This window comes from Plasmodium inui (genome assembly GCF_000524495.1).
Source record: "Plasmodium inui San Antonio 1 unplaced genomic scaffold supercont1.2, whole genome shotgun sequence".
In the NCBI taxonomy this organism is placed as follows: Eukaryota; Apicomplexa; class Aconoidasida; order Haemosporida; family Plasmodiidae; genus Plasmodium; species Plasmodium inui.
The window spans coordinates 885,983-904,495 of record NW_008481836.1 but is presented as its reverse complement, the minus strand read 5'-3'; the positions used below and the strand labels follow the sequence as shown (position 1 = coordinate 904,495).

The 18,513-nt window shown below is 40.8% G+C and overlaps 3 protein-coding genes across 3 annotated transcripts; 1 reads left to right on the top strand and 2 right to left on the bottom strand.

Moving 5' to 3' along the window:
- Positions 1–187: 187 nt before the first annotated feature.
- On the bottom strand, positions 188–1,762 carry C922_00651 (hypothetical protein; the record flags this gene model as incomplete). The annotated part of the gene is made up of 1 exon (XM_008816264.1): positions 188–1,762. One exon carries the CDS (start codon positions 1,760–1,762, stop codon positions 188–190), a length of 1,575 nt encoding a protein of 524 aa, XP_008814486.1.
- A 2,870-nt stretch (positions 1,763–4,632) lies between these two features.
- On the top strand, positions 4,633–12,057 carry C922_00650 (hypothetical protein; the record flags this gene model as incomplete). Its single annotated transcript, XM_008816263.1, has 1 exon — positions 4,633–12,057. The coding sequence occupies one exon, from the start codon at positions 4,633–4,635 to the stop codon at positions 12,055–12,057; it is 7,425 nt and encodes a 2,474-aa protein (XP_008814485.1).
- Positions 12,058–12,611: 554 nt separating this feature from the next.
- Positions 12,612–17,703, bottom strand: C922_00649 (hypothetical protein; the record flags this gene model as incomplete). The annotated part of the gene is made up of 14 exons (XM_008816262.1): positions 12,612–12,756; positions 12,895–13,294; positions 13,704–13,833; positions 14,619–14,711; positions 14,899–15,008; positions 15,197–15,256; positions 15,389–15,468; positions 15,621–15,696; positions 15,832–15,967; positions 16,107–16,165; positions 16,244–16,303; positions 16,474–16,546; positions 16,683–16,714; positions 16,980–17,703. 14 exons carry the CDS (start codon positions 17,701–17,703, stop codon positions 12,612–12,614), a joined length of 2,178 nt encoding a protein of 725 aa, XP_008814484.1.
- Between the last annotated feature and the right edge of the window lie 810 nt (positions 17,704–18,513).

Here is an 18,513-nt window from a genome sequence, read left to right as displayed (position 1 = left end):
TACTCGTTTTCGTCGTCGTAGTCTTCGTCATCGTTGAAGTGGATATCCGGCTGCAAAAAGAAGTTATGATTTGTTTAAGCATTTGTCACTGCTGTAGCGGCTTTGCGGGCCGCACACAACATATGCACACTTGTGTAATTTTTCATTTTCCATTTTCTCATTTTCCGTTTTCTCATTTTCCGTTTTTTCATTTTCTATTTTTTCTTTTTCCATTTTTTCGTAAGGTAACCCGTTTGAATCGGCGGCAAAAATGCCGCCTTTTTTTTCGTACCGTCTTCGGGTATGCGTAGAAGTTTTTGGATGTCGATATTTTCCATTTCTTTTTCAGTCTCTCCAGTTTCGTGAAAACCTTTTTTGTCATTCGCATGTTTTCGAAAAATAAAATAAACGAGGATGTGTTGGCGTCGTTCGGGTCGTCAGCGCGGTCGGCATCATCCGCTGCGGACTCCACCTCGTCGATGCTTATTAAAATGTGATGGGGATCCACGGGGCTCAGTTGGTACTTGCAGTCTGTGTGGTGTCTCGAGTGGTCCTCCGAGTGGTGTGCGGAGTTGCCTGCGGAGTTCTCCTGCCGGGCTTCCCTGGCGGCGCCCCTTGTGCGGTAGTCAATTTTTATAATCTTCTTGGGAAATATTTTAAGAGTGATGAGAAAGCTCTCAAACTCCTTTATGGAAATGTCCTTATGCCATCCGCAGGTGAATATTTTATACTTTGAAAAAATGGTCACGTAATCAAGTTTTTCAGAGCTCAGAAAAAGGTTACTTTTGGAAGCATACAAAAAAGAAGTTCCAAAAAATTCTCGTAAATGATATTTTTTAGCAACGGGATATTCCTGCATTTTCTTAATTAAAATATTTGCATCATTTACAGTATCACACAGGACATAGGCACAGTCAGATTGTATGCCATTTTTTTTAAATCTGAAAATGATGTTTTTTAATTTTACATTAATCTTAGCACAGTCGTAAATAATGTGTGCCAACTCTTTTCTCCCATAACAACTGGGAATATTTATAATGGTAATTATTTTGTCCAAATTTTCAAACCTTGCCACTCTTTTGATATCTTCCGTAAATCGCAAAAACCGTTCGCATTCTTCCACAAATTTTTCTATTTCGAAATCATCACATAGGTGAATTTTACATTCCTTGAATAAATTTTTAAAATTTTTATTCCACACGTTGGTACGAGGATATTCCACCTCTTTTTCTTCTTCTAATTGTTCTACTTCTTCCGCTTCGAGTCCTTCCGCTTTGAGTTTTTCCTCTTCTACTCCTTCCTCCGTTTCGTCATTCCCTCGCACAGCATTCACTTGGTTGTGTCCTCTGAGCTGGACACTGGATTTGTGTCCCCCTTGGATATCACACGTGGGGGCATCCTCCAGTCCGTTAGCGGGGTTGGAGTTGTTACTGTTAGGGGATTCATCCGAATTTTCCGCAGATTCGTGGCTCACTCTTTTTTCATGCAATGGTAAGTCTTCTCTTCCCCCAGAGAGGGACCCAAAATCGAAGTTAAAATTCTGCTTCTTCATATTGTCAGTCAAAATCATTATCCTACCAGTCGGTCTACACAAAATGTTGGTCATAATGTGGATGTCATTTTTTTTCAGCTTGACTCCTTTTATGTGGAAATAATCCAAAATTAATTCTTTTTTGCAATTCTCCCTTTTGACATTTTCGAACAGGATCGCCTTTTTCCTCAGCAGATTGGATACATTAACGTCCATGCTGAAGTGGGCCTTTCTGATTCTGCGGAGTATCATCATGGGCAAAGGGGGCGGCGGAAGTTGTGGGGAGCAACAGCAGGTACGCACATGCATGTATGTATGGGCATATATGCGCATTTGTGTATGTTTTCTGGTAGTTAGCCCCCACAACGGCGCTCCCACTGGGTTAGAAGAGGTGGCCTGGAAGAACATAACAAAGGGGAAAACTTCCTTTTTATGCAGGATCCCCACGCAATGTTGATATATAAAGGGAGAGGCCCCATAATTATCATAATACCGCAGTCGATCTGTTCGGGAATTAAAAAAAAAAAAAAAAAACGCAATAATACCACAAACGGCAAAAAAGGGAGGAACGAAAAAAATAAAAAAAAGGAAAAACAAAACTAAGGCTGCCTTTCACCCTCAAATAAAATTTTAAAAATAAGGATAATCAAAACGACGTTGAACGTGGCACCCAACCGGGGGTCACTTAAAATTATGTTAAAGGGAAGAAGCACCCACACTCCACACCTTCCCCTTCGATGACGGCGGTGGTACTACCCAAGGCACTCCCGTTAATGGGAAGGCAACTGACGAGGAAGTGCACTACTACTACCTAAAAATGGCTTGTCAAATGTATACTTATGTCGAAATTGCAAAGTGGAGGTAGGGGAACTTTTTTCCCCTAAAATATAGAAAAAGTGATACCTATCCAGTAGAACAGGAAAAGAACCTCCTGATGTGGACTCGGTTCGCCGTATAAGCCATCACTGTAAATGGGAGATGTATACTCGCGCTGGTGTACACATTACTGATGGAGGATCTTCTCTTTCTTACAAATGAGCATAACTAGGAGCCACGTAGTGAGGCACACACGGAGTGGATTGAGAAAACTAGGCAGGGAGACAAATGAGAATACCTAAGCATACAACATGATGAGCGGTGTATATGCCCTCCTTTTTCCAAAAACGCAGTTTGTAAAAATGCGCATAGCGAAACCGACACGTTGATCTTTTCTATTTCATTCAATTTTTACTTTTTTCTTGCCTTTAATCAGTGGTCTAAAACGGGGCTAGTAAAATTGTCATCCTGTGCCCACCCCGGATCGGGGCACACCTTATTTCGGAAAGATTTGAGATAACGCCAAATTCTCAGTCGTGTCATAAGTTAAGGCGCATCTCGCGTATGTAGATCCCAAGCGGTGTAAAAACCTATTGCTCTTTATTTTGATCAGAAATGATAAGTTCTCCAACCATATGGTTTACCTACCCCCCTCTGCAGACGTTTTTTTTCGACTTTGCATATTTTTCACCCCCCACTTTTCTCATCATTAATGTATCCCATTCTTATTTTTTTTAACAAAGTCGTAAAGAAAAGCAATCACAAAAAGGTATTAACTCGATTTGTTCAAAAAATAATTTCTCACCACACAGCTTCTTCCAGTTAGGATATCGGCACCATTTTTTTTTATTCCCTGCTGCTATTTAGAAAGTTATATATACGCCTAAATCTTTTGGTACACGCCTCCCCTTTTACAGCGGCAATTTACTTTTTACGCTTCATTTTTTTTCTTAAAAAAAAAAAAAAAACTTTTGAATAACAAATACGGGCAACAAACTAAAGAGTATACGAAGCGAAATAAGATGATCACTAAAAAGGAAATAAATTGAGGATACGAAAAGATCCTGTTAATACAAGCCAAAGTGTACCCTTCAATCGGTAACAATAGCATCCCAAGAGGGGGAATAACTTTCCATGCGCCAAAAAAGAAAAAAAAATATATTGCATAACAATAAAGTAAAACTTTTCACAGAGATAGAGATTATTTATAACCATTAGTGGGAAAAAAAAAAGAAAACAAATACAAAAATATCTCAGTCAGAGCATAGTATCCAAACATAATAATGAAATAAAAGGAGGCGGGAAGTCACCATTTAAGCTCAAAAAAAAAGGTAATAAAAAAAAAAAAAAGGCACAAGAAGGAGTACACGCTATGGAAACGCGTATAGGACCACGTACATACGCTTATGCATACGACGCCTTATCCATATGACGGCTTATCCATATGATCGCTTATGCACATGTTTGAACGCTACGCGGGTTAGCCAGCAAAATGTTACACACACCTCCACCATCTTCCCATATGTGCTCATTTATGTACCACGCTCGTTCGCCTCATAGCAGGAATCGCAAGCACAGAATATAAGCAGATCTGGTGAGAAAATTCTGTGCAGGAGAAAAGGGATGAATAAAATATCCATATCCCGTACGTATAAGAAATGTTACCAGGGAGCAGGCCCCATTTTTATTTTTCCTGAATCCTTGCAAGGGGGTAAAAATCTCACGATTGGCCAAACCGAAGGATTATTTTTTCTGCGCATCCCCGTGTGTAGTCTCACTATAGAGGAAATGCCGCCCTACGGAGGGTGCCAAATAGCCAGGTCGTTGCTTATGATTTGCGTGGGTTGGCACTGATTAGAGCCACTTGGTACGAGTTGCTACCGACTGGCACGGACTGTTATCTGTGACTGCTATCCGTGACTGGCGCATAAAAGGTGCCACCTCGGAAAGAAGGCACGCTGCGACGCTACCACGCCGGGGTGTTACAATTCCGCATAGCTCGGATGCTACTAGAACGTTTTTGAAATAACAATCGGCCTACATCTCTAGATGCATAGCTCCTCTTGCATGAGGGTGCTCTCTTTTTCTTGACGGGAAGTCGGAGATAGTGCCCTCCTCCCTCTTCTTCTTCCTCCTCCTCACATATAGAAACTCCTCAACGTAAGTACACCCTTTCACGCGAAGGTGTTTACGTACACACGGAGAACGCAGAGGAAGCCGCAATTTTTGGAGGAACAATATATCAGTCCAAAAGAAGAAACACATTCAATCGCATCAAACGTGTAGAAGATTTATATCCAAGGAAGATGCTGAACACATTAAGAGAGCTAAACGATTACAGCAACTTTCTGCCGAAAAAAATCAAGGAAAATGTGAACAAGGAGAAGTACCAAATATTGTGCGAAATAAGAAAAATAGTTTCGCTTAAAAAAAACAACTCCTACAACGTGACGTTAGTGATTAAGCTGTACAACTTGTATGAAACCATCAATACGACGAAGCACAAATCCTTTCACTTTTACATTTTTATGATTAAGTATTTGTGGTACTCCCTGCAAAATAAGAATATAAGTCCAAACTTAAAGTCATACATCTGCCAGAGCATTTCTGGGATTCTAGATAATATTAAAAGTCACATTCTGGACGACTACTTTTTTGAATATGATAGGAAACTCATTTGTAAAGATGAAGAGTCAAATAGTTTTGTCTACCCAGAAGATGTGGGTGGCACTTCGCATGATGAGGGAAACGGCAGTGATGTGACGAGCAATTCCTATGAAGGAATTAGTGACAACTACTACGATGAATATAAGTACATAAATGGGGACCGAAGTGATGTGGATAGTACCACCATAAATGAGAACAAGCCACACATGTCTGGAGATCGATACTACCTTTCTATTAATGGGATTTTCGAAAGAGGACAAGAAAACAGCAGCTCATTCTTTAACGAAGAAGTTATAATTAACGGGAAGGATGAAAGCTTTCGCTTATATATTCAAAAGTGCATATTTAACATTATTGATTATAAGTACCTGTTTAGCTTATTTTATGATTATCTGAGTAGCAATTCAAGGAAGCAGGATGAGTATAGTCACAATGCGTACAAGAATTTCATCACGTCTGTCATCGACTTGTTGGAAATGTTGAGGCCGTTCTGTTATTACAACATTGATGTGCATAACTTGCTGTTTGATTTTTCGTTAAATAATATGTTTTCCTGCAAATATGAGGAGTACGTGGACATGAGGGCCGACTGCCTTGTGGGATTTGCCATCCGGGTTGGAAAATGCGCCCTGGATGGGGGTCACAACGGTGCCGCGGATGGCACCCATGATGATAATTGCGTCAATAAGGGGGATGGCAAGGGGAATGGCAGCCAGGACGACAATCGGGACGGCAAGCGGGACGGCAACCAGGACGATTGCTCCACTTCTGAAATTAACTTCCAACTGAACCGACGAACCAACAGCGGAGTGGTCCTCGACGACAATTACAAGAAGCACAAACCAGGGGTAGCGGCCAACGCGTTCATCGGAATGGCGGACGAACGGGATCTGCAGCATGTAGATCTAGTGGCACACCCCATTGAAAAATTAGAAATTTGTCCAAGATACAACACGGTGTTTTTAAACTTTGTAATGCTAAGCCAGCTGGGCTCAGATGATTTATGTTTTAAGTTAATAAAACACGAAAAGGCGCTCCATCTGTACAGGAAGTTAAAACGGTACAACTGGCACAGTATAAATTATGCTTTCGTCAGAATTGTATACAAAGGATTAAAATATGCCTATATGTATAACATTAGTCTGGAAAAGCAAATGAAGGAGATAATCAGACTGCTCTTTTTCTTGTTCCTATATTATATAAAATTACCTTGTAATGTTGTGTTAAGTTCCGCGAAAAAGTACATTCCGGATGATTACAATTTGCTGATTAATGATGATGACAGTGTCGTAAAAACCGTTTCGAAGACGTTCGTTTTTTTACTCAATAGAATGTATCGAAAGGGGAGGGCAGCCGGGGGGATGAGTGCGGAGGAAGTCAAGCAAAAGGAGGTGGAGACAAAGATGAGGGAGAAAGAGTTACTGCAGGCTTCTCTCTCCCTTTTGAATGACGAAAATTTTAATGTAAGCACCTTCGATGAGGTGACTACTGGTGGTGAAGGCCCAGAAGGCGGCAGAGGAGGAAAAGGAAATAAAAGAAGAATATCTTCCCTTTTTCAAGACCTGGACACACACGAATTCATTAACGTCATTACGTGTCTGTTCATGCCGCACATACATCCTTCTAGCGTGGGGAAGCACCTGGGGAATATCAACCTGTTCTTAAACACTTTCCTGTTCTGCTTCATTAGGAAGCTGAAGAGGGAGAGTTTGTACTTGAAGCGTATGGAAGTTCGCGGCAGGACCGGAGATGGTGGGAGTCTAACGGGTGATAGTCTAACGAGTGGTAGTCTAACCGGTGGTAGTCTAACCCGTCCAGGGGACCTCCGTGGTAAACCTCCCATCAATCTGTCTGGCGAAGCGGATGATTACGTCTCGAACTACTTCATCTCGGAGGAAGACAAGAAGTTTGTCATCGAAAAGTTCACACAGTTAGCCGTGCAGGGGATGTTCCCCAAGAGCAACAAGGGAGTTAGCCTCTTCGAAAACATCCTAAAGCACATATGCGTAGTGGACATGAACTGCCTGGATATTTTCGTTAAGAAGATGTTAGAATGCCTCATCAATGTGAATATTTCAACCCAGATATGTAACTGTCTTTTGTCCCTATGCCTAATATTACCGCTGCTGATTAGGTATAAAGCTAGCCACTTGAAAGACCTCCTCTCCGTTATGAGCATGGGCATTGATATCTGCGATGTGTATAAAAGCTTCACCATCTTCTCCTTCCTAAGCATATTATTTTCCTACATTTGCATTGTCAAAATTGACAATGTAGGAGCAGGAAGTGGGGTGGATTTGGAGATTGCCGTCAGAGAGTACAAAAAATTTATGCACATGGAAGGCAGTCAGGTGTACACTTTGTACTTCCTAAATGATGACCAGATCGAGGAAGTTATTAGAGAGCGCAAAGAACTAGTCGATTATTTATGCTATTGGATCCATGAATTTTTTGAGAAAATTCTGTACTTTATAAAATTTACAAAAAATGAGAAAAGTAAAGCTAGCAAAAAGCTGAATGAGGAAAAGGAAATAACCACAGTGGGCAACGACATTTACACCGGATTGAAGACCACACTGATTTCTCTCTTTATTCATTTAGATCACGACATTGTTTATGAGCTCTGTCAGAAATTTTTAAACAATATTGAACTGGAAAACGCCAAATCCCTGTCTATCATTCCACTGGCTTTCGGGCTGGTAAATAACAAAAGAGTATACGACACGCTTTTTAACGCGTTTTATAGGAAGCTCATCACGAAGAGGAAGAAAAAGCGGCTAATACCTGCGATGGGAGCGTCCGATGGAGGACACGTCGCGGAGCAAGAGGAGGAATACTTCACCTACTCGAAAAATGAGTACGCCAATGACGACACGGTTAAGTGCTACCTGCAGTTTTTGTCAAACCTAATGAGAAGGGCCAAAAATGAATACATCAATTTGGAGGATATTTACAACTTAATCGAAATATACATCGTTGAAGATAACAATGTTTCCTTTAAGTACATTTGCAAAATTATGTATAGATTTCTGGACATCCAATTCTCTCTATCGATGAAGGAATACTCGTGTTTTAAGATTGAAGAAAATATTAGTGCACAAGAGAAGGTTCGTACTCTAGGCGGGTGGGGCATCCCTTGGTACATTCTAAACAATACGAAAAAAGAGGCAGAACAGGCAGAGGAGTCATCACATAAAACGTGTGAACAGGGACAAGTGGTGCACACCACCTGCAATGGTGAACAAGGGGCAGCTAAGGGGGACGGCGCCCATGCGGGATTCTCCGAAGGACCAGTATTAAACGCGGAGGAACTCGTAAAATGGAAAACCCCGTCAAAGGAAAATGTAAAAGTGGGGAAGAAGTTCACTTACTTTCTGCTGGACTATGTGCTCGATCTGATAATCCAATGTGATGTCCCAGTGTCAACCCCCAATTTGATAAAATACGTGGAGAAGAGAAAATTAAAGGAAAGAAAAATCCATTGGAAATTCCCCCTAACCCATTCCAATGTGATCTCTAGAATTTACAAAATAATTAAATGCATTGTTAAACCACTTAGTTGTTTATATCCAGATGAGAGGTACAGATATAATAACCTCTTACCCAAGTGCCACGTGGTGAATACAAAGCTGTCTTTCTACCTGTACGTCTACATGTGCGAAATTGTCGTGACTTTATCTTTACACGTTTTGAAGATACCCGAGCAAATTTTTAGCATGTCCTTATATGGTAGGTACAACCCTAACGATGATAAACTGGAGCACAAATATTCCTTCAGCTCGGTAAATAGTGAAAACAGTGTTAACGATGTAAACGCGAAGCAGATGTTGGTAGAGAAGAATGAGTTGAAAAAATTAAAAGAGGAATTTTTCACAAATATTATTAATAATAGGGAGAAGACTATCAAAGCAGATGCCAAGATGCAGAGAAAAATTATCAAGTGCATACACTTTCTACTTTTAAAATGCAACGAGAGTGCCAACATGACTATGTACAATGAATATATTAACAGCATGCTGTCTTTCACTTATAATATGTACCCGTACAGCTACAACTATGACATCATTAAGACTCAATACGTTAATAATGTGTTCTCTCTGTACAATGAAAGATTGAAGCAAAGGAAGAAAAACTACTGCTTTAAGGGATACCGTGAACAGCTGTGCAATATTTTATTTTTCACCAACTTGTCCGTTTACTCTCAAGTCCGATCGTATGCTCAGAGCACCATGAAGCTCGTTTTGCCCACTTTTAAAATTATCAAAATTCCCTTTCTCAAAATATGCTCCTTTTATCTGAAGAATTACATCAAGCTGTATATCTTGGTGAAGAGGGAGCGGCAGAAGGGGCCGGACACGGTGAGCAGCGAGGTAAGCGGCAACACACATGGGGCGATGAGTGGGGTTACAAATGGGGGCACTAATGGTGCGATAAATGGCCCGACGAATGGCCCCATGAACGACCCCACTAACGGCTCTGCGGAAAGCGGAAGCCTGAAGAAGCTCAGCAGCCTGAAGAGCCTAGGAGAGCTTAACAACCATGACTATTTCGAGAACAAGTGCATCAGCTGCTTTAATGGAATCCTGATAAATATAACGAGCAACTCGGGACTGATAAAGAAGATCAGCACCGACCTGCACCTGCTGAAGAAGTACATCAAAATTATCCTAAACATATTAAGACTGGAAATGCAGAAGGATGAAATAACCCTAAAGTGCATGAAACTAGTGTATGCAATCATTAACAGCAGATTTATAAAAAATCGAGAGGCTAGTTCCGTAGGGGAGGAAAAAAAAAAGAAAAAGAGCCTGAACGGATTATTCTCATTTCTAAAAGGAGAGAGCGCAAAAAAGAATAACGTCTACGCGCAAATCGTCATTTTAGCTTTCCTCATCTGCTACGAGAACTTTGTAATTCTCAATCACAGTGAATTCTATTTTAGCTACCTGCTAGAAAATTTAATCATAAAAAAAAACGTGCATGTGTATAACCTAGCCTATTACGGATTTATTAAGTTTTTAAAATACTTCAACATAAACGTTGATAGAGGTATCGTGCCTGCCCACATAATTGACGTGTTCAGGTGCGCAGATGTGTACGACAATTTTGTGGAGGTATGCATATACAAAAATTTGAAGAGTAAGAAAAAGAGCAATAGCATAAATGCCATCATCGTGAACTTATCGAAGATACAAAAATCTTTTAAGGGGTTTGCTCACATTAGCGAGACACACGTGAAGGATTTTTTCTACAACCATGAGTTTTTCAAATTTTTGGTGAATCTCCAGAATGGGTATGATGAGCAGATGGGGGGAGAAGCTACCCCCGGAGTGGTGCACACAAAGGATCCGTACAACCAGGTGAAGAAGCAGGAAGAGGAGGAAGGGGGCACCATACCAGGGGATGTGCACCGACTGGGTGAGGAAGAAGCGGCTGGAAATAAAGGGGATAGGTGCCTCCATTTTAGCTTTTTCCAGAGGATTATCCACAATTTGAAGGAACTGCAACAAGATGCGCATGCAGATAATGAATACAAATCTACCTTCATTTCGCTAATCTGCCCTTTGCTTTTTTCTCTGAGAAAGTTAAAAAGGAGGGAAGCGGCAGATGCAATTTTGGAAAGCATCATTTCATTGCTGGAAAAAGAAATAGCTGTTGTAAATATGGATTTGTATAGCATATGGATGTATTATTTTCACCTCCTTTTTATTAACATAAAGAAGAAGGATCTTGACAAATACGAAAAGTTGTTTAAGTTTTGTTTGTGTTTCAATTTTCAAGACACGTCTAATTTAATTTTTAAAAAGAAAACGCAGCTCTTAAGCATTATGCTTATGTACAGTATGCACAAGAACATCCACCTCATGGATGACCATCTAATGGAGTTTCTAAAATTGATTGATAATGACAACATAACGGTAAGGCAAGTGGTGGGGGATCTGTTAGCCTACTTACTCTACGTACTTCACGACAATAGGTATTATTCCCACTTGAAATGTATGTACCTTAGGATATTACTATATCTGTACAAAAGCGCCTGTGAGGTTATTGAGTACCTGGAAGGGCAGGAGACGCTATCCAAACAGTCTAAATTTATTTACAGGCTGGAGACCCTAGCTTATATTACCATCACCATTTTCTCGGTTAGAAGCATGTACCTACTAAATAATGTGAGCATTCCATTTTTGAAGATGTTTATTTTGTCCTTCCAACTTGTGGACAATTTTATCAATGGGATTGTCAACAAGGCCGTCAACTGCTTCTTGTGCCCCTCGCTCTACTTGTTCGAGTTTGAAAAAATCAGCTATGCGGAGGGGGCGGGGGAACCAGGCGATGCGTGTGTCACAAGTGCCACATTTGCCACATGTACCAAAGACCGTACCTACGAAATAGCAACACCAGAACTAATTGGTAGCTTCGATTCACTACTCCAAGACAAGATGGGAAATTTATTCATAAAGAATTTAAGCCACTTGCTAAGCAAAAACAACTGGAAGATTCGCAATTGCGTGTTACAATTCTGCTTCTACTTCCATGCGTACTATTGCATATTTTTTTACAGCCGAACGGAAAACACCTTCCTCCTAAATGTCTTCATATCTTTGCTAGTTGACAATTATATTGAGATTCAAAATTTATCGCGTGATATTCTCTCCTCTGTGCTTTGTTTCTACGACAGTCAGACTGTCCAGAGCATTTCCCAATACTTTTTAAGCGTGGCAAATGAGAAAAGTACATTACCATCACCACAAAGGGGCAATCTAGAAACGAGTAATAGCAGCAGAATGTTAGACAATAAAAAAACTGTTGCCATTTACGCCCTCATCAGTGTTGTCAATTCGTTTCCGAATCACGTCCCCCACTGGCTCCCGAACATTTTGGTAAGCGTAGCTAGGATGTCAAATAATAAGGTGCATTTCATAAAGAAGGAGATAGAGAAATGCATCCAGAACTTTCTGAGGACCCACAAGGACGAATGGGAATACAAGTACAAGTTGGTTTTCACGGAGGACCAGCTCAACATCTTGGACATGTACAAGGGCGGCCTTAATTACTTCACCTGAGGCGGGGCTCATCCGTGAGTTGTCATGCGCCGCGATGGGTGATGAGAAGTCCAATGAAAAAACAGGGGTGTTACATGAAAAAATGGCACTTAATAGTGGACTTTCACTGGCTGTGCATCCCTCGCAGGTGCGCTCCGAAAAATTGCAGAGCCAGGCGGATCAGCCGACCAGCGGACAATCACACAACATATATGTACATTCCCCGGCACTTATGTGAATTTACCCCCATCCACATTTTTATTCCCTTCCTGCATTCCTTTTAACCCAAACTTTCGTTGTCAATAGGGCCCGAGGCAGCCATAAACAATCGCCTTCACGGGGTGTCCAAATTACAATGGTGCTGAATTTCTTTGAAAATGTTTATGCTGCAAAAAAAAAGGGAAAATTGTGTAAACGCACGTGTAGAAAGGGGAAGCACCACAAATGGGCGCCTTTGAGCGTCTCATCATAAGGACCAACTTGGTGCTCCTAAGTCGCAGACGTGGGAAAACCCCAATTGATACAAATCGCAGTACAGAAAGAAGACGGTGAAGCGCGACCCACTTTAAGGCTTACTAATTGTGCGTCGAAAATTTCGAAATGTATATGGGGAGTTTTTCAAGCTGATAAAAATTTTTGATTGCTTGAAGCCGTTCCTCAGCATTTGTGCTCAACTTGTCGCTTTTGGTGCAGATGACTCTGAAGGGTATGTCCGTTTTTCTGTGAGGGGAGAAAAAGAAGTGAAGCGTGTGGGGAGAAGAAAAAATGAAACGTCAGGAGCGAACTATGGAGAAAGAAGTGTGACGAGAGAACGAGGGAAACACGCAAACGCATCGCTCTCGCACACGTTGTACATACTTTATGGCGTCCACTATGGACACATCAATCTTCTGTATGTCCACGCTCATGTCGATAAGAACAAAAAACAGGCATATTTGATTTCGCAGAAATATGTAGTCCTCTAGGTTCTTTCTCAAAAACTCCATCTTCTTTTTGCCTATTCCTGCAGCATAGCCAAAGCCAGGCATATCTGTTAAAATGAACAACTTCTTTTTCTTTCCATTTTCAAAAGAATATAAATTTATCGACCTAGTGCACCCGCTGTTCTTGGAAACTTTCACATTTGCATGCTCATTCACATTGATAAGATATTTTATGAAGTTCCTCAGAAAGGTTGACTTCCCTACGTTGCTCCGGCCCAGTATGCATATTTCATTTACGCCGTAATTCTCAATTTTCTCGTAATTGTGAAACTTTCCTAGTGGGGAGATCGGGGGAAAACACACAGGTTGGCTGTTAGCTTAGCTGATACAGGCATGGGCAATGAGTGGAGCACCACTTTCTAGGCAAAAACACAAATTAAAGAAAAGGAAATGATGAAGACGCACAAAATGTGGGATGTTCTTTATATATAGCAACATAGGGAAAAAGATTCCCTCTTATTTAATAAATGGTGCACTGGGAATTTGGAAAAGGGCACTTAAAAAAAAAAATCTCTAAGCTTTGCCTCTTAATCGGGCAAAATATATTCCTCCCAGATGGTGACGCAAAATGGAGGAAGATACATGATGTCATACTGGAAAATGAGAGGTGGTCACCGCGGGACGTGCACAAGTGTACGCTCGCTTCTACTCATATTGCTTATTCTTTTCGCTCTTTTTTTTCACCTAAAAAGGAAACGTGCTTAACATCCGATATGTTAAACTTTTTGTTGATTACAAGAAAGTTTTTCAGATTGGTCTTAAGCTTGTTAAAGCTGATATTTTTGAACGGCTTATATTCGAGATCTTCCTTCTTCTTAATGTCTAAAAAGGGGAGGAAAACGGAGGGGGAGGGTAAAAAAGGAGAAGTAGGGGATGCATACATAAAAACGATTGGGTTCAAAGGGATGCCAACAGATGGAAATATATTTATGTGCTTCCCCCAAAAAAGGTTACCTTCAAAAAGGCGGAAATTTGACCATGTCACAAGTTTAGTGGTTTCCCTTTTGGGAATGAAACAACACAGACGAGTTACATTAATGTAGAACACCAAAAAGAAAACGGAGAAGGGCGAGTTAACTACGATTCGCATTTAATCATAAGATGAAGGAGTTTTTGCGTCGGGGCGGGGATAGCGAAGAAAAGGCACATTTAGCGACCTAACGAATAGGAAAACTCCTGGTCATCACATTTTCACCTAAAAATTGGTAAAGCGCGTATGGAGGGCAAAGCTTGCACAGGTATAGCATACACACGCGGCCCATCTATGTTATGCGCTGCGTAGCCAAATGGTCATCATAAAAATTCACTTCAATGTGTACACGTGGCACAAAATGGTACTACATTGAGTGCCACAATTACACTATCGAGTTGTCACTTCTACACATATACATACACGCATACAAGCATTATTCCCCCCTTGACCAATTTGAAAACTGATGAACGGAGGAACAAACTCTGAATGTAATAATCGACGCAAGAATGTTTAGCTCGGTAGGGTGAACAGAAGTCTTTCGTAGGTACACAAAATGGGAAGAGGCGCGCATCCATTGACAGTTGTTAACACGTTTTTGTGTCCCCCGTTTCCTCCATTTTTACTACATTTTTTTTTACTTTTATTTTTTTGTTTTTTCCATGACGGATAATGTCGACTGTGATGTAACCATCCGATGTGCTGTTCAAAATTTCGTGCACCTAAAAAGTGGTAAAGAACGGGAAGGGATAAATTGAAAAAAAAAAAAAAAAAACTCGCCTTGCCCTCAGCAGTACAACTTTTTCAAGGGGGCGAAATACCCCAAACAGGGGCAATCGCATAAATGTATATCGGCATAAAAGCAGTATTGTTCATTTTATTTTTTTTCCTTTTGCTTATCCTGTTAACATCGCAAATGTTTTTAATCTCCTTATTGTTAATCGTCAACATGATATCTCCTTTCGTTATGCCGGCAAGGTCCGCAGGTGAGTTAACCAAAACGTCCTGTATTTTTAGTTCTTCGAAAAAAGGGGAATTCGGGTGGGGGTGAATTATTGCACAACTGTGATCAGCATTTGCGAGGGAAATTTCCTCTCAAAATCGCCATGAAGAAAAAAAAAAAAGAGACCCAAATAAGTGTTGCTGGGCTGATAAACATATTTTTTTTTTTTGTGAAGGCAAATTTTGCGTGTGTGATTGCCATTACCATTTTTGCAATTTTTATAAACTGCGGGGGTACTCTGCTCTTTTTCTCTCAAGACAATTCCTGATGGTGTTTACGATGGCAATGCACAGGTTGGTTGTCCCCGAAGGTTTGCTGTGTCTATATGTGTTGTACATGTGTATGTGCCCCTTGTCACACATTTATGTATTTTTTTTTTTTTTTTCGAATAAGTACCCAGAAATGGCTCCTTGTATGTCCCTTCCTCTTGCAAGTGGGTTGTGATGTTTTTTAAAATATTTACGGGCAAGGCCAACCTGTTTAGTAAATGGGAAACACGACGGTGAGAGGATTACCATAAATTATTATTTATTTTTTTTTTTTCACCAAATTGCATTGCGGCGAATTGCGGCGTGAGAAGAAACATTGTGTTTTTGTTCATTCTGCGACGTGCTTCTTCATTGCATACCCGTAATTATCTATTTTTTTTTGTATCATTCCTACGAGATTTCCATGCTTGTCGATTAGTGGCGAGCCGGACATGCCTTAAAATTAGAGGTGCGCAAAAGAAGGTGACTTGGGTGATCGGTTCACTTCGGTAAGCGGTTCACTTTGGTGAGCTGCTTATGCTCCCTGATTGCAACTCGATGCATGTGGGCCCGCTGGCCGGAAATGCTAACCTTTGTTAATCGGATTGCTTATTTGAATAAAGGGGTACAAACAGGTTTGCTCCTTCTCATAAAAGTTTTCAAATTTGGTGAAGGTCTGTCTAGGTTGATTTACGACACCGATACTGAAGGTCTCTTTATCGAAATTCTAAAAATGTTTGAAAGAAAAATGGAGTCACCTTTTAGCCCAGATGTGGGAGCCCAGTCAGGCTGCAGCAAAATAATAGGGGAGAAAACAAGAAAAAAAGAAAAAAAAGAAACCAAACGAAACACACAAGTATGAATACCTGTATTTGTCCATACGTGATTACTGGTTCTCCTGGCTTTAAGAATTCCCTGCTGGAGTCTAAGTTTAAAATTGGATTATACATGAAGTGCGCAATGAAAAAACGGCCTTTGCGAGTATTATTTGTGTGCGTCTTACTTAGAGGTATGTGGCTAAACTGTTCCTCCGAGTTAATTTTCATGACGCATATATCTGATTCTGGCATTTGGTGGTGGGGCGTGGATAAGTGTATAAAAAAAGTGCGTATGTGTATACGTGCGGAGGTACACTCATGGGCACAGCAACAACCCGTGTGGCAGCTGTTAAATGTGGATTTTTCCAACGGTGGTTGGTTTTTCCTTCCATGAAGGCTACATATAAAAGGTTACCCCTGTGCAAACCGGCCACCGTTGCTACATAAAAGTTGTCTTCATTTTTGATAACGAATGTACCCTCTGTATTCTTCGGGAGTTTTTTTCGAATGGGCGAAATGGGTGTAAAAGCTATGAGTGCATTTTTTTGCCAAGTGGCAACTCGGACACGTCGCTACGTTGCTACGTCGCCACGACGTCACACTGTTATCTCGTCATTTCTTTACCGTTATGTTATGCGCAGCCGTCAAAACGTATCCTTTTCGCGCGAAGAAAGATGAAAAAAAAAAAAATGAGCATGTCGTGGAGAAGTTCCATGAAAAGGGGCATGCATTTTAAGCGGTTAATATTGTGGAGGCAATACTGGGCTGAATAAACTTCGTCCAGTGGTGCACCTTTTTTTGAGGGGGCGATTTTTCCCCCCTTTGATTAAACAGTAAGTCTAGATGTGTTCCCCACTTAGACATGCTAAATGTTTTTTTTATTTTTTTTTTATTTTTTTTTTGCTGTACATATGTTTGTACCTCTTTTGTCGTAAATGAATCCCGAACCCAAGAATGCCAGTTGATCTAATTTAAAGCGAAATTCTGAAGTGTTACTTTGTTTATATATTTTATAAATGGTAACAAAGCTGGTCAAGAGGTGGTCCGAAATGGACTCATAATAATTGAACTGCTTTGGGAATTCTAAATAGCCTTTTGGCAACACGGAAAGGGTTCGATAAAATGTGTTACATAGGTAAAAATAAAAATGAAGTAAAGAGTGGACAACATATTTCACATATTCTTTAACGTAGTGAATAATTAGATGGGTCGCTAATTTAGAAGGGCCGTTCTTTTCGGGTTGTGTATTTTGCTCTAGATGGTGGCTCTCCGCGGGGACCTCATGGCCGCCGTCACTGAGACGATGTTCAGGGCTATGATCAAAGGTACGCCTAAAGGTACGCTCAAAAGTGCGATCAAAGGTATCATCAAAGGTACCATCAAAGCTACGCTGGCATCCATCGGCAGTCCCATCACCCCCGCTGTCTGCACCTTCGCAGAGGGACACATGAGCCATCCTCAGAGACATGTTACACAAACTGCACATAATATTTAGCTCATTTTTCACACCATTAATCGTGTCACCATAAATGCGCACAAAATTGTCTGCAAATTGTTCAGCACGCAGCTTTAAAAAAGGGAAGGAGTCTTGAGTCCGCAGGTGCTTTGTTCTGCAGTAGAATATCCACAGGTACGTTCCCCTCATTTGTGTGTTTTTAAGTTTCGAGGTGTCAGAGGGGAAATGGCTGCTCGCAAGCTGTCACGCGGCATGGATCTGCGAGATGGTGTGGAGAACTGATGAAAATTGTTGCGCCAAGAGAGAGAGAGAGAAAAAAAAACAGCATATTATACTACACAATGGCTCACAAATTGTAAAACACTTCAGTAAAGCAAATCACCCAGTAGGTGTGCCAAATGGAGCGGAAGGGAAAAAACATTGGGCGAGAATTTTTCATCCCTAAAATGCTCTGTAGGAATGGCATCGACATGCGGAAATTGGGCACCTTTCGCTTGGAACCCGTTTTATGCGCTCTTGCCACTTACCGCTGTAAGTTCGAAAAAAAAAAAGGCAAAGGGAAGGCTTTCCTCGCAATGGGGGGTCAGCGGAAACGTGTTTGATGCTGGGTCCATGCGTAAATGTGAACATACATGCCTACTTCACCAAATGTGGGTTCTATTCATCCGCACAAAATCTACACGTAAACCCCTTTACCGTTACGTGCCGCCCCCAATACGATGTGTGCGTTTGATCGGTTAAGAGGCCTCAACAAGCGCACCTTACGGCATCCTACCCCATACCCGATAAGGTATGTACATCCTCTTAAATGTGTTGAGTTTTTCAGAGTGTTTCGAAAGTGAGAAAAAAAAATGAAAAGAAATTGAAGCGATTCAAATCGAATCAAATGGAATCAAATCGAATCAAATGGAATCAAATCGAATGAAATGGAATCAAATCGAATGAAATGGAATCAAATCGAATGAAATGGAATCAAATCGAATGAAATGGAATCAAATC